This window comes from Vipera berus (assembly GCF_964194415.1).
Source record: "Vipera berus genome assembly, chromosome: Z".
NCBI lineage: Eukaryota > Metazoa > Chordata > Lepidosauria > Squamata > Viperidae > Vipera > Vipera berus.
The window spans coordinates 60,427,301-60,442,556 of record NC_138205.1 but is presented as its reverse complement, the minus strand read 5'-3'; the positions used below and the strand labels follow the sequence as shown (position 1 = coordinate 60,442,556).

The 15,256-nt window shown below is 40.1% G+C and overlaps 1 protein-coding gene across 6 annotated transcripts in view; it reads right to left on the bottom strand.

Annotated features, from left to right (window-relative positions):
• Positions 1-819: 819 nt before the first annotated feature.
• The window catches only part of COBL (cordon-bleu WH2 repeat protein), a 242,330-nt gene continuing 227,893 nt past the window's right edge, over positions 820-15,256 (bottom strand). For 4 of the 6 annotated variants that reach the window (XR_014028621.1, XR_014028622.1, XR_014028624.1 and 1 more), the window contains 3 exons: positions 10,113-10,196; positions 3,152-3,367; positions 820-950 (listed from right to left, as the gene is read on the bottom strand). Coding sequence is in view for 1 of the 6 variants with exons in the window: in XM_081345343.1 (XP_081201469.1) it covers positions 10,117-10,196 (80 nt within the window). In the remaining 5 variants the exon portion in view is untranslated. Of the gene's footprint in view, positions 951-3,099; positions 3,368-10,112; positions 10,197-15,256 lie in introns of those variants that run through there. The other 2 variants (XR_014028623.1, XM_081345343.1) reach the window with 2 other exon arrangements.

Genomic DNA, 15,256 nt, shown 5'->3' with positions numbered 1-15,256 from the left:
AAAATAAATGAACCCAAACTTGCTTTAGGGATAGGTTTCAGAATATTTTTTTAGAGATGAAATAGGTAATTTAAGTCACAACAACGATCAAAGCATCCATTTTTCCTTTAATCCCAATGGTAAAAACAACAACACATGAACAACAACAAAAAAGAGGACGTGTGAAATTTGGCCCCTCTCTCTTGTAAGATCTTGGAGCTACAAAAGAATCCACTGGAATTTTTGTATTCCTAAATATTTTTATATTTGAAAAGAAAAAAAATGAAATAAATGATTTGGAACAGCTAGATGTTTTAAATCACTTAATGAACAAAAGAGTGATATGCTTCAGGTACATTTGCAAAAGTAATCAACTTTCCCCATAAATATATTTGAATAGTCTTAAAGAACTAAAGTGTTCTCAGTGACTATTCATTTCAAGTTCATGAATTTGGTAACTTGCTATTAAGAATAGTTTTGGCTTGGTATAACTCTGAAAATAGGTTGTTCCCAGACCCTTGGCGCATAAGCTGAATCAAGAGTAGCCCTCTGGAACCAGCTGCCGGTGGAGCTGAGGACTGCCCCCGACCTCCGATCATTCCGCCGGGGCCTGAAGACCTGGCTCTTTGAGCTCTCGGGCCCAGGCTGAGGAGAAATTTTAATTGGGGTTTTAAGTATACAGGGTCAATTTAATATTTTTTAATTTGGTTTTTTAACTTTTGTATGGTGGATTTTTTAATTTCCTGTAAACCGCCCTGAGTCCTCAGGGAATAGGGCGGTATATAAATGTAAATAAATAAATAAATAAATAAATAAATAAATAAATAAATAAATAAATAAATTTAATGTCGCTTGTAAACAAACTGGAAAGAGACTTGCATTCTTTCTATTAGGGATGACCATTTTAATCTATCACAATGCTTCAGAGTTGTAGGACAGATTTGGTGCATCTAATTTTCACACAGAGGCACCTGAAATAAAATAACCATGTATTAATAGCTTGTTATATTTTAAAGCTCTTTTAAAATGAGATTCTTTTATATTCTTTTCCTAGATTCATTTTGAATGTACATATATATTTAGAAAAGCTGTTTAATATTTCTACGTATGAAATTAAATTTTAATTGTTTCTTCCAATTGATTGCATTTTTCTGGAACAACAGGAAGATCTGGGATCTTCTGCCCAAACTTTATGAAAAGGAAAAAAAAATGTTCTGCCTTCAGATCAAAGATACTTTTCTGCCATCTATGGACAAGGTGTTCAAAGGTTTCTCTTCAACAGTGAAGAAGACTAAATGGGGCAAAAAGAAAAGCTTTCCTTTGCTGCAATATTTCTTCTTTCTTACATTTTTAAGTAAATTTACCAGCATCCTATTTGATATAAATACTGAGGCAAAATATATAAAAGATTACTAATTTGGAAAGCACTTTGTTTTTGGAAATTGCTTTCTTACTTCGCTGACTTTAAACCTCTCATTTATATATCACTGTTTTGTTTTCCTAGATGTAATAGCTTTATACTATGCATATTTCCTTATAAAATGGCCTGAAAGTTGTGTTATTTATGATTTTTGTGAGTTATTCTGCAAGCAGATTAGACTGTGCCATATTTATAGGCTTGCAGTCTGAGGTGAAAAAAAATCCATCTGTTTTTGAGAACACACATAACAGCACAGATATACTTATCTATGTTGATGTACTTAAGATACTAGGAAATTCATTGATTTCAGAGATACCAAATTGCTTGTATAAATCTTGCTAATGTTATTACACATATTGTTTCTGATGCTTTAAAATATTTTCCTGTATGTGCTGCGTATGAGTCTAAGTGAGATGTACTGATCCAACAATTCCAGTACTTTAGTCACCTTAGCAGCAGGTTTTAAACTTGGGCTTTCTAGGTGTTGAGCAGAAATTTTCAAACCTATAAAGGATTGAGGGATTCAGTTCTCAGATCTCATATATGCCATGATATGTAAGTTATGCTCACATAGTTGTAAGCAAATTTGTCCATGTGGTTTCACACAAATAAGATATTCAAATGTTCCACCTTCTGTGTCAAAGTATTCTGTGCAGAAGGAAGTAACACTTCTGTTGGACTTATTGTAAGTGAAAAACTGGAGGAGAGATGGTGCCTGATATGTTTCTTTCATGAAGAGGATATGGTTCCACCATCAGTCTTTTCACTAAAAGAGACAGTAACTGAACTGCCCTGATCACTTGAATATGAGCACTTGAATATGAGCCAGCAGTGTGCAGCAGGAACCAAAAAAGCTAATAGAATCCTGGGTTGTATAGAGGTGACATGATAGCAGTATTCCTTTATTTTAGGGGCTGACACAAAGAACGGGGGGGGGGGGAATTATTCTCCAAAGCACCAGAAGGCAGGACAAGAAACAATGTTTAGAAACTGCTCAAAGAGAGAAGCAACCTGGAATTAAGGAGAAACTTCCTAACAGGACAATTAACCTGTGGAACAGCTTGCCTTCAGAAATTGTGGGTGTTGCATCACTGGAGATTTTTAAGAAGAGACTAGACAATCACTTGTCTGAAATGGTATAGGTTCTCCTGCTTGAGCAGGGGGCTGGACTAAAGACCTCCATGGTCCCTTGCAGCTCTATTCTATTCTATTCTATTCTATTCTATTCTATTCTATTCTATTCTATTCTATTCTATTCTATTCTATTCTATTCTATTCTATTCTATTCTATTCTATTCTTTTTTCCCAAATTTTATTGAATATACAATTAAAAACAAAAGTGGACATGTTACAGCTTCCCTGGCCTCAAAATTGCTATTAGTATTACCTTATATAAAGAAAAAAAAAGAAAAAAAAGAAGAAAGTTACATTCTATTCCATTCTATTCCATTCCATTCTAACATCCAGCTTACACTCACCTTCCTGTCATAAAAAGCTCTATTAGCATAGCACATAATTTGTAAGAGCTGCCTACAACTGGTATGAGAATATGAAATCCTAATATAACTGTACTTTTTGTGTGTTAATTTTACTGAAAGGTTTTTTACACAGTCAGTTACAAAGATGTATGAAAAATCTTTATACAGAATTCAGATTATAGCTACTACTCATCTAAATAACTTTTGTGGGTGTTTAAGAATTGGAACTCCCTTTTACCCTCTGTATCCTTCCTACAAATACATTTTTTTTTACCTTTCTTAAACATGCTGCCCCAGCTCCTGAGCAGATTGCTTCCATTAAAGCCTGCCTTGAATTCCCCGGGCTCTCTGTCATTCTTGGAAGAGAACGGGCTTTTTCCATTCCTAACTGCGCAGGAGATAATGATTGCTCTTTTGCAGAGTTGCTATTATTCTTCAAAACTTCTGCATTTCGGAATCTCTGCAGCTCATCAGAAGCAAATGAAGAAATCTACTAATTAGAAAAATTTTAAAAATAATTTGTTCAAAGAAGTGATATTCAAATAGCAATAACTTGATACAAGACATGTACTTTAATATCCCATTTGAATATTTTTTGATTATTAAACTTCTATGCAATTTTATTTATAAGGATGAACATTTTTTCCTGTTTTTTCATATATTCCAAAAGGACTGATAATCATTATCAAGGAACTAGTCTTGATGTGAAAATTCAACCTTTATTTTTATTTTATTTTATTATTATTATTATTATTATTATTATTATTATTATTATTATTATTATTATTATTATTATTATTATTATTATTATTATTATTATTATTATTATTATTATTATTATTATTATTATTATTATTGCAGTGCATGCCTCCCAGCATACACAAAGGGCAGCACAGCAGGAGGCTGATGGTGCAGATCAGCAGAGGGGTTGGACAGCTCCGGGCGATAACTGCTCACTCAGGATAAGCCTAATGAGTTAAGCTGTTGACAGCCCCAGGCATGGTCAGCCTGGTGGGAAGCCAGGATCTACACCCATTGTCACCTGCACTGGCAGGAAGCCCAGGTTTGAACTGATTGGATGCCATCCACCTGGGCAGGTACAAATAGACGCCAGGCTTCCCTGTTTCCCCAGTTCGTTCTGTTCAGAATAAACTCATCTTTACCCCAGCTCTGTGTCCGTCTCTATGTGAAGCACGCGACTTTACACTGGCGACGAGGATGGGATCCTGCTCCGGAAAACGTTAGCCGCGGACGAACTCCCATCGCCAGCTCAGGAACCGACGCAGGACGACCCGGACCGAGGTAATGGCACAACTGGGACAATACCCCATCTTCAACAGCAACCGCCCTGAGGAGTGGGAGGCGTTCGTAGGTCAGCTCGAGTGCTACCTACGGGCGAATGGGGTCAAGGACGACTGACAGAGAGCGGCGGCGCTACTCTGCAGCTGTGGCACGAAGACGTATCAGCTGGTGAATGCATCCATTCTGGAAAGAACAACACCCAGAATCAGAAATAATAGAACAGAGGCTAGCAGATGAGCATAGATTTATAATACAAAATAAAGTATTCCAAGAAACAGAAGTGGAAGAATTCAAAGGGCAAAGAAATAAAAGTGTTTCCAGAAGTAATTCAGACTGTAGAGGCAAACCTGAGGGAGCTGGCAGTAGAGGAATTTAGCAGATATATATAAATTGTTTTTATTTGGCACTCAGGCACTCTCTCCTCCGCCTCAAACAGAACCTCTGCCCTCTAACTAAAAAAGTAGAATTGAAAGAAATAATAACCAAGCACAAAAATATCAGAATAAGGCTGCCTGCATTGAAACTTGATGCAAAAACAGCAAATGCATAAGTTCCCAATCTTTTGGGCACTAGGGATCAGTTCGGTGGAGAAAAGTTTTTCCATGGATCAGAGAGTGCATGATTTTGTGGGCTGCCTGCATCCCATGGATGGGGCTTTGCTTGTTTGTGCAGACTGGTTGCTAGCATGCTGTGGCCCAGACCCGGTCCGCAGACTGGGGGTTGGGGATCTCTGAGCTAATGTACAGCACCAGTTACAGTTATAACTGAATACCTGCAATGCAAAATCAACAAAGAAGAAAAAAAGCCAAACAATGCACCACCAAAATGGAAGATTTGATGGGAAATAAGATCAGCAAATTGGGATCAGATGCAAGCAAGCTAGAACAGATGAAATAAAAGAAGCTGAAGAACAAGAAGACCAAAGAATACCTAATCAAGAAATACCACTTAGAAACAAGGAAGATCAAGAAAGCACTGGAAATATTTGCAAATTATAGGCAGAACTGGGGTAACCAAAAGAAATACCACAAGGATGCAGCTTGGTTAAAGGATGAGGACAAGAATAAAAAAGAAACTGAAATGAAAGACCTAGCAATAACAGCAGAAATGATAGAGAAAAAAACAAGGAAGATCAAGAATTGAACAGCACCAGGTGAAGATGAATTGCATGGATTTTGATTAAAACATCTCACTCATCTAGACCTACTGTTTGCCAAGCAGTTTAACAACATGCTGCAAGGAGGTGAAATTGACCCAACACCGCTAGCTTGGTGCAGCCAGCTGGGGGCAGCCTTCTCATCACTGCCAAGTCCCCTCTGACAACTCAGCACTGCCATTTCTTTGCAGAACACCTCAACACTGGAAATTTCCTGCAATGATAACTCACTGTGAATGCTGGATGGACAGCCGGACAAGCGAAGGGTGAGCGAGCGAGCGGGCTGACAGAGGGAGGCAATGATGGGCAGGACACTAGATGGAGAGCTGGGCAAGCGAGTAGGTGAGCGAGTGTACTGTCAGAGGGGGTGGCAAAGGGATGGGTGCCAGATGGAGCTGGGTGAGCAAGCAGTTGAGCAAGTGGGTTGTTGGAGGGTGATGGGCTGGGCACCGGATGGAGAGCTAGGGAAGTGAACAAGGGAGAGAGCAAGCAAGCTGTAAATGGGAGCAGTGATGACTGGTACAATGGATGGAAAGCCAAGCAAAGGAGCAAAGGAGCAAGCAAGTAGGCTGTCAAAGGGGGACAGAAATGGGTAGGGCACTGGATGGAGAGTCAGACGAGCGAATGGGCTGTGAGAAGGGGCAGTGATGGGTGGGGCACCAGATGGAGAACCAGGTGAGCCAATGAATGAATGGGCCGTCAGAGGGAGCAGCAATGGGCAGGGCACCAGTAGGAGAGCTAGGTGAGTGAGCAAACCAGCAGGTTGTCAGAGGGGGGGGCAATGGGCAGGGCACCAGATGGAGAGCTGGGTAAGCAAGTGGGCTGTCAGAACGGGTGGCAAAGGGAGGCACTGGAGCTGGGCAAGCAAGCAAGTGGGCTGTCACAGGGGTGGCGATGAGAGAGGCACTGAATGGAGAGCTGGGTGAGAGATGATCTTGGCTGTGTGGGTGTGTGGATAGTGGGCAGGGCTTCCACCCCTTTGTAAGATTTTTTGGGCCAAGACCACCATCAACAATGCTCATGCGAGTAAGGCCGCAACCGTCTGTGATGATGCTCATGCTTATGTGACTGCCTGAGATGTTCACTGTGACCCTCATGCAAATGGGGCGGTATGCATGTGGATGTGTGCACAGTGGCCAACCACTCACACAGCCCAGTGGCGATTAGGCCACAGCCCAATAGTGGGCCATGGCCCTTAGGTTGGTGATCCCTGATTAATACACAAAACCTGCAGAGCTGCAGCACTTTTAAAAAAAACTGGTAGAGCTATGGCATGGAAAGAAAAAATTGGCAGAGCTGCAGCACTTTAAAAAAAAGTTGTAGAGCAGTGGAAAATCTGCCTGTCACCCACACACTGCCACAGCCTAGCTGCCCATCCAGGATGGAGCCAAGGTGCAGAGGAATCAGCAGTGGTGAGGGGGTCAAAATGAGAAGTGCCCCTGTTCCAAGAAAAGATGGGCCCCTTTGTCTGTTATGGACTATAGAGAGTTAAACATTGTCTGTGTGGAAATTGTTTAGCCACTGCCCCTAATGAAAGACATGCTGGCCGATTTGGCAAAAGGGAAAAATTTTACAAAGCTAGATCTGCGAGAAGTATATTACTGAGTTAGGATCAAAGAGGAAGATGAGTGGAAGACTGCTTTCAATTGCCCCTTAGGATGTTCCCAGTTCAGAGTCCTCCCATTTGGACTGCAAGGAGCCCTTGTGGTCTTCATGCAGCTGATTAATGAGGTGCTGCATGAACATTTATACAAATGGGTGCTAGTATATTTAGATGACATTTTAATCTATACCAAAATGATGGTGGAGAATGTCAGGCTGCTGCGGGTAGTGCCAAAGAAACTACATGCTGTCTAGCTATATGCTAAACTTTCTAAATGTGAGTTCCATCAAAGCAAAATTGACTACTTGGGTTACTGCATATCCCTTGAAGGGATAGAAATGGACCCAAAGAAAGTCCATGCAGTACTAACCTGGGCTCCACCCCGCACCAGGAAACAACTGCAGAGCTTTGGGGGATTCACAAATTTCTATTGGCAATTCATCCCCCCGCTCTCCCCATCACAAACTTGCTAAGAACAAAAGGGTGGGGGATGCCCAAGCCCAGCCAGCTACTCCAATGGACAATGGAATGTCAAGCGGTCTTTGAGAAACTTAAACTCCTGTTTGTGGCTGAGCCAGTCTTAAACCCAGACCCGAACACTCCTTTTGTCATCCAAGCCAATGTCAGTGATGTGGCTTTGGGGGCACTCCTCCTACAAAATACCAGGAGGGGTTCCTGCAACCATGCAGCTGCATATCCCAAAACTCACTGACACCAAGCACCGGTGGGCCATATGGAAAAAAAAGCATATGCAGTGTGATGTGCATTACTTACATGGAGATACTTCCTGGGGTGAGCTAAGGCTCCCTTCAAGGTTTGAACAGACCAGAAAAATCTAGAGGTCCTAAACCCTGTCCTCCGGAAACTGTTGCCCAAACATGTCTAAGCCAGAAATAATCAGGCCAGTCATTCCTTCCCACCAGGCCACAAACAAAAGCGAGAGCCCCAAAAACCAAAGGCACTGAAGCCACCTAAAAGGGAGCCCTGGAGGGAGATGAATGGTTCCAGAAACATAAGGATGAATGCACCATGAGAGATGGTTTGGCATGGGTGGGAGCTAAACTATATGTTCCAAAAAGCCAGAGACTTAATTCTAGAGGAAAGCCATGACTCTAAAACTGGAACATTTCGGGTTCGTAAAAATGCTCCATTTGGTCAAACAACAGTTTTGGTGGCCATCACTAAAAAGGACATTGAAGGTTGTGTGGCAAGCTGCCCAGTATGTGCCTCAGTCAAACGATGGCAAGGGAAGACACCAGGTCTCATTCAAACAGTAGCAAGCTTATTGCTCCATGGGAAAGAATCTCCATCAATTTTATTGCAGAACTCCCTGAGAGCTCAGGAAATACTGTGATTTGAGTCATAACAGACCTATTCTCCAAACAAGAACATTTAGTGCCCTGCCAAAAGATCCCATCTGCTCATGCCTTGGCTAATTTTTTTTGTTCAACATGCCTATAGACTGCATGGTGTCCACAACAAATAATCTCCAACCTCAGAATCCAATTCACCATGATTTTTTGGCAGACGTTTCTGGGACTTTTGGGGACCTCACAGGGACTAAGCTCCAGTCACCACTCCCAAACTAATGGGGGGGAATGAACAAGCCAAAGGGGTTCTAGAACAGTACCTTAGGTGTTATGTAAACTACCAGCAAGACAACTGAATGGAGCTCCTCCCATTTGCTGAAGTAGTTTACAATAATTCCATCCATAGCAGCACAGGCTTCATTCCATTGAAAGTAGCCATGGGCCAACGCTTTGCCTCAATACCGGAATTACCCAGGGCCACCCCCTCTGTCATCTCTCTCAAAGACCCAGTTACAAAATATCTGGCCAGTGGCTAGAAAATCACTAGAAGAGGCAAGGAACACCTATAAAAAGCAAGCAGAAAACACACACACAAAGCCTAAGGACTTTAATGCAGGGGATCAGGTGTATCTATATACAAGTACTTGCAATTCAGGCAACCCTTGAAAAAACTAGGGCCCAAATATGTTGTACCTTTTCCCATTAAATGTCTGATTAATGTCAGTTCAGCTTGAACTCCCCAAATTCTCTCTCTCTCTCTCTCTCTCTCTCTCTCTCTCTCTCTCTCTCTCTCTCTCTCTCTCTCTCTCTCTCTCTCTCAGCAGTAACGTCCCTGTCATGGGGAGCAGCATGTCAGGATCTCGATTGTTGGCCTGGCATCTTGCTGGGCTGCTGCCATCAAAGGGGAAGAGAGCAGGGAGGTGTTTGGGGCAATCACACCTGGGCATCAAATGATGGAAAATAGGGAGATGCTAGGGGGAATGGAAAGGAGGAGGTGACAATGGAAGAAGAGCAGATCATCAAACTAGCTTGCACCAGAATCTTCAAGATCATTTGTCCTGAGAATGGAATATTACCAGTTTCACACCTCAGAGTTTTTCAAAACATCTTACCAGCACCACATTGGCTGGCTGGGGACTTGTCATGGGGGGAGGGATTGGAAGTTGAAAAGAATAGCTTTGTATTTTGCGTGGGAACACAGATCCCACCTGACTTTGTTGCAAACAGTTTCTTTCAGTAAAAATTCCTTTGCTTGAATTAAATGGAGTCACGAGTCCTGCTTTCTTGAGGGAACAAACTGGGGCAGGTTTGACACACTGGAAATAAAAACTCAACCAGAAATGTTTCTACCAATCCATCAATGGAGAGACTACAGTGAATCAGTCAATACCTAACAAGGAAGAAGTGCAGGTCTGGGCAGAGATATGGGACAACCCAAAGAAATATAACTAGATAACTACAAATACTGTAAATCCTTAAAGCAATGTAACTTTTCCCTAAATCTTGCAGTCACAGTTTGTGACTGCAACATAATTCCAAAAAATTACTAACAGGTACTATGCAAGCAATTTTTCTATTCAAATTCAAAGGGCTATTCCAAACTAAAAAAGGTAAAGGTTCCCCCGCACATGTGTGCTAGTCGTTTCCGACTCTAGGGGCCGGTGCTCATTTCCATTTCAAAGCCAAAGAGCCAGCACTTGTCCGAGGACGTCTCCGTGGTCATGTGGCCGGCATGACTAGACGCCAAAGACGCACGGAACGCTGTTACTTTCCCACTGTAATGGTCCCTATTTTTCTACTTGCATTTTTACGTGCTTTCGAACTGCTAGGTTGGCAGAAGCTGGGATGAGTAACAGGCACTCACTCTGTTATGCGGCACTCGGGATTCGACCTGCCAAACTGCCGACCTTCTGATCGACAAGCTCAGCAGCCCAAATCCTACATGAAGCTAGCAACAGAAATACAAAAACCAATGAAAGTGAAATGAGATAAATTCCAATTTACTACTACTATCTCATAATAGTTTTAATATTTTCTTGATTCTATTAGCAGACTTAAAAGTGAGCAAACTGTTTTTGCTACATAAGGGCAATCTTTATCCATTTAGTATCTTCTGCTTTATATTGGCAAACTAGAGCTAGGATTTCAAATTAGAATGGATTTTTAGTTACATCTTTGTTAAATGACAAATATAATACAATGCAATTAAAATTAACTTTCTTAACATTGAGATTCCACTGTGCCCTCTAATAGCTGCCAAAAGAGCTGAACACTCAGTCTCTGTTTCCATAATCTTTGACTTTTTCAGACTTCCACTTACAGTACTGTATGAAATCTGATACATGACAAAACACATAGGTTTGGGGTTTTTTACTTAAAATTTGGGAGCATGAGTAATATGAGCATCTGATTATTTTTGAGAAAACTTGCCTAACTCTGGCCTTTATCTGACTTCAATATACTGAGCTATGTATAAAATCAGCTTTGCAATGTGGTGAATACTATAATGATCAAAGAAGAAATCAGGGTGCATCAAAAAAACACTTAACACACACACACACACACACACATACATATACATACGCATACGCATACACACACACACACACACAGAGAGAGAGAGAGAGAGAGAGAGAGAGAGAGAGAGAGAGAGAGAGAGAGAGAGAGAGAGAGAGAGAGAGAGAGAGAGAGAGAGATAACATCCTTAATCATTTTAAAAACATGAGTCCCAGGTACACTCATTTTAAAATCTATTAAAACCACTGATCTCCAGGACAGAAAAACCTTTTAATAACTGAGCTTTCATCAATCCACTGTTGACATCATCAAAGTATGAGTTAGTAGCAGGAAACACTCATTTCTTTTATAGCTGTGCGGATATTAGCGATCTAGTCATGAAGCATGTGACCGGTTTACCCGCCCCTCGTTCTCCCATAGTTGGCTGCATTGATTGTGGTTTTGCCGTATTAGCTGGTATCTGCTTCGGTTTTGACGTTTTCCCTCCCCCTGCCCACCCCGCCTGTTGGTCACGTCTATTTTGTAGTGTGCAGCTGTACAGCATCATTGCTGGATAACTCCTGCTGCCATTCTGTCTGGCTGTGCTGTCAACCTGCGGCGTAGCCATGTCTGCCGATGATCCTCCTGTCATGTGCCTCACACCGGTGGTGTTACTCTGCTGTCTTTCTCTTAGTCTTGTGGTGGGTTCTGCTCGTGCTTCCATCTCCCCATTCATTGTGACACCTTGCTGTTCAATGGGTAAACGACCCGGATCTGTTGTATTTCTATTCGCCCGGCATGGGGGTGGTAAGAGATTTGCCCGCTCTGATTCTCTGTTCATTGTCTTCTCAATGTTTGATTTGCTGGAAGCAGCTCCACGTGCCAATTGAATGGAGTATTGATCAGATAGCCAAGCTTCTTTTAATAAGCCGCCACCTTTCGTGGAATCCTGGGCGATGACCTCAGCCCCAGTAAAATTAAATGTATGGTCCTTCTCAGCCATATGCACCCATACCTAGGAACACTGTTCATGTAGTCTAACCGCTAGTTCATGCTCATGCACTCTACTCTGAAGGCCTTTAGCCATTTCCCCAATGTAATTGCAACGACAGTCATTGCAATTAATTCTATAAATTACGGATGGTGACATGTCCTGGAGATCAGTGGTTTTAGTAGATTTTAAAATAATATTTTGTGTGTGTGTGTGTGTGTGTGTGTGTGTGTGTGTGTGTGTGTATGAATTTTTGCATATGTTGCATGATAATTATTACCTCTTTGAGGACAGGATTAGTCTGATATGCTATCTATAATCATAGTAGCAAATCTTAAATATAGGAAGCTGTTATGGCTATTGCATAATACCAAGCAGCATGTATAGAACTGATGGTAATGTAGTACTGTATCTTAGTAATATGCAAGTTTTATAGTGTTATAGTGATTAATAGGTCATTGGAAATAATGGTTGTTGTAAAAAGTTAGTTATATCTTTGGTAAAAACAATAAACAAGTCCACTCCTAATCTTACAGGAAATGGTGCTTTATTCAAAGCTGCTTTTACCCAACAAATATTTTTACCTTTCGAAGCTTGTCTTTTCCTCTTCTATTTTGAATGGCTTCCATTAAAGCACTATGTACTGATGTATCTTTTGGAATTGGCTTCTGGATGACTGGTTTAAACTTCGTCTTTGGCCCAAAAATATTGTAGATGTTGTTCTCTATTCTGTTAGAACACAGTTTATTCTTTGCATTGTCAAGTTTCTCATCTTTCTCTAAAGTTGTTTGGTTAACCATCACTGCTGATGGTATATTGCTTGATTTCACATGGGAGCTAAATATTGTGGGAGATGAATCAGTATTAGGTTTGCCAAGAAAAAAGGGAGAACTAACCTGATCAGATGACTTTTTTATTACTTCAAAAGTCATTTCCCTGTCTGTTACATCTTGTACTAAATTACTGATGAGTTCCTGTTCTGTAAGGCTGTTTTTGTTAGAGGTTATTACAGTAAATGTCCCACTAATGCTATTAGTAGATTTGTTTTGGTTTGGTTTCTTGATATTTGATACCCTAGAATCAGCACAAGATGGACCAGTATTTGACACATTTTTACTACAACTGAAGGTAGTTGAATACAGTGTTTTTTTTTGTTTTTGCTGATTCTGTTTCCACTGGGCAGTATTTGGCTGCAGCAGTACATCCTTTAGAAAATGACTCTATTTCAGTTTTCATTCCTTTCATTTTATATAGCTCTTCATATTGCTTTCCTTGGATAGTTTTAAACTGGGTCAGATCATTGCAATTGGCAACAGTTGTTAATCATTTAAATAATCAGTTAAATAATCATTTGATGATTTTCTTTGGGGCATCTGAAACATCAGATCTTTCCCATTGATCACTGATGCTAAGACAGTTTTCCCTGAAAACTGTAAGTTATTACTAGGGAGCTTTGTTTCATCTGGTTCAACAGTATGTTCAGCACTGGTACTGGAATCAACTATTGGCAAAGTTCCTGTTTTCAGACTCCTAATACAATCAGGTTGAGTTCTGGATGTTTTATTAGATTGTTGGGCATTAATGGTGATCTCTACTTCAACAGAATGGTCTAATGGTAATCGTTCAGTTTGCTTTTCCATAGAATTTGACCTCATATATTCTTTACCTCTGCCAAAAAGAGTTTCTTTTGATATTGCGTTTACTATAATTTTTCTAGCACTACTACTATTTGGAGTCACTACGTTACCTAACTCATCTATTTTAATGGCAACAGTGTAAAGAGACTCATTTCTGTCAAAATCTCTTACTTTGGGTTTGGGAGGAACTACTTTAAAAGTTGTCAGGCCAATTTTGGGGCTATAGTTTTTAATTCTGTTGTTAATACAATGACACCACAGAGATTGTATTGAGTCAGATTCTTTCTCATTAGGGTTTTTTGCTGATGCACCTTTCAATTCTAGATGAAATTTATTATTTTCATCACTGATATTATTTTCATACAATGATCTTGCTTTGTCAGGTACTTTGTTCAATAGTTTAAACTTATAAGCAATTTCTTGTCCATTGGGTTTATCTGAATCAATGCAATTTTTGGAGATATTTTTTGCACTGCATTTTTCTTGTTCTGTTTTTCATTTGGAAAAGTATATATTACAGACTCAGAATGCTGTTTTTCAGTTTGGTCCAAAAAATTTCTGTAGAAGATTCTTGTGACAAATTTTTAGATGAATAGGAAGATGTTCCTACACATTCCTTACTGACAGATTGAATATTTTTATTTATGTTAATCAATTTAACTAGATCAATCAATTTAACTGGAATATTTTCACTAGTTTCTATCTTGGAAAACATTTTTTTTTCTTCTTCTGTATTGGAGTGGGCAATGGTATAATTTTCTGGAACTTCACTGATGATTGTCACTGGCACAGGAAATGAAACATCAGAAGAATTCTCAGCCTTTTGTAGAAGTGGGGTGGATGCACCATTCAACTCAGTGACAACCGACTGGCTTTTAGAATCATTCTGTATATTTTTCATCACTGCAAATATTGTTAACAAATTATTTCAAAAACTATTTACAATGATAGTGTAATATTTTCCAAAGTCTTATAATCAAAAGTATCTCAAGGAATCCTAAAAGACATTTAATATTTTCTCAGATCAGCAGTTCCCACAGTGTGAACTTTCATTTTTTTTACTACAAAAGTTGTTTTAGATACAGCAGAAAAGGTTACTATTAGAAAAATAATTGAACACAATTTTACAGACATAACGTAACTAACATAACACAACACAATTTGTATTGGGGTAAAATATAAAGAATTTCTGCATTTAGTCAACTATTAGAATGTAACAAAGGAAAGTGTTATCAACACAGCTTATTTCCATAAAGTTACTTCAGGGCAAGACTCCAAAACCACAGAATATAGTTCTCAAGAATGACAACAGACTTTTCTATCATTTTTCATTGTGCAGTAGCACAGTTTGACTTTTTAATGCTATTATGTTTCTTCTCCCCTTCATGGATTACTGCCTTGTCATGGTGAAGGGGCTTGCATAATTCAATGAAGCTATGAGCTATGCCATGCAGGGCCACCCAAGACAGAAAGGTCAAAGCAGAGAGTTCTGACCAAACGTGATCCACTGGAGAAGGAAATGGCAACCCACTCTAGTATCTTTGCCATGAAAACCCTATGGACAGTACCAAAAGACAAAAAAATATGACGCTGGAAGATGAGCCCCTCAGGTTCGAAGGCATCCAATATGCTACTGGGGAAGAGCAGAGGGCTAGTACTAGTAGCGCCAGAAAGAATGAAGCAATTGGGCCAAAGCCAAAAGGACACTCAGCTGTGGATGTGTCTGGTGGTGAAAGGAAAGTCTGATGCTGTAAAGATTTTTTCTCCATAGGAACCTGGAATGTAAGATCCATGAATCAAGGAAAGCTGGACGTGGTCAAAAAAGAGATGACAAGACTGAACATCGACATCTTAGGTATCAGCGAACTAAAATGGACTGGAATG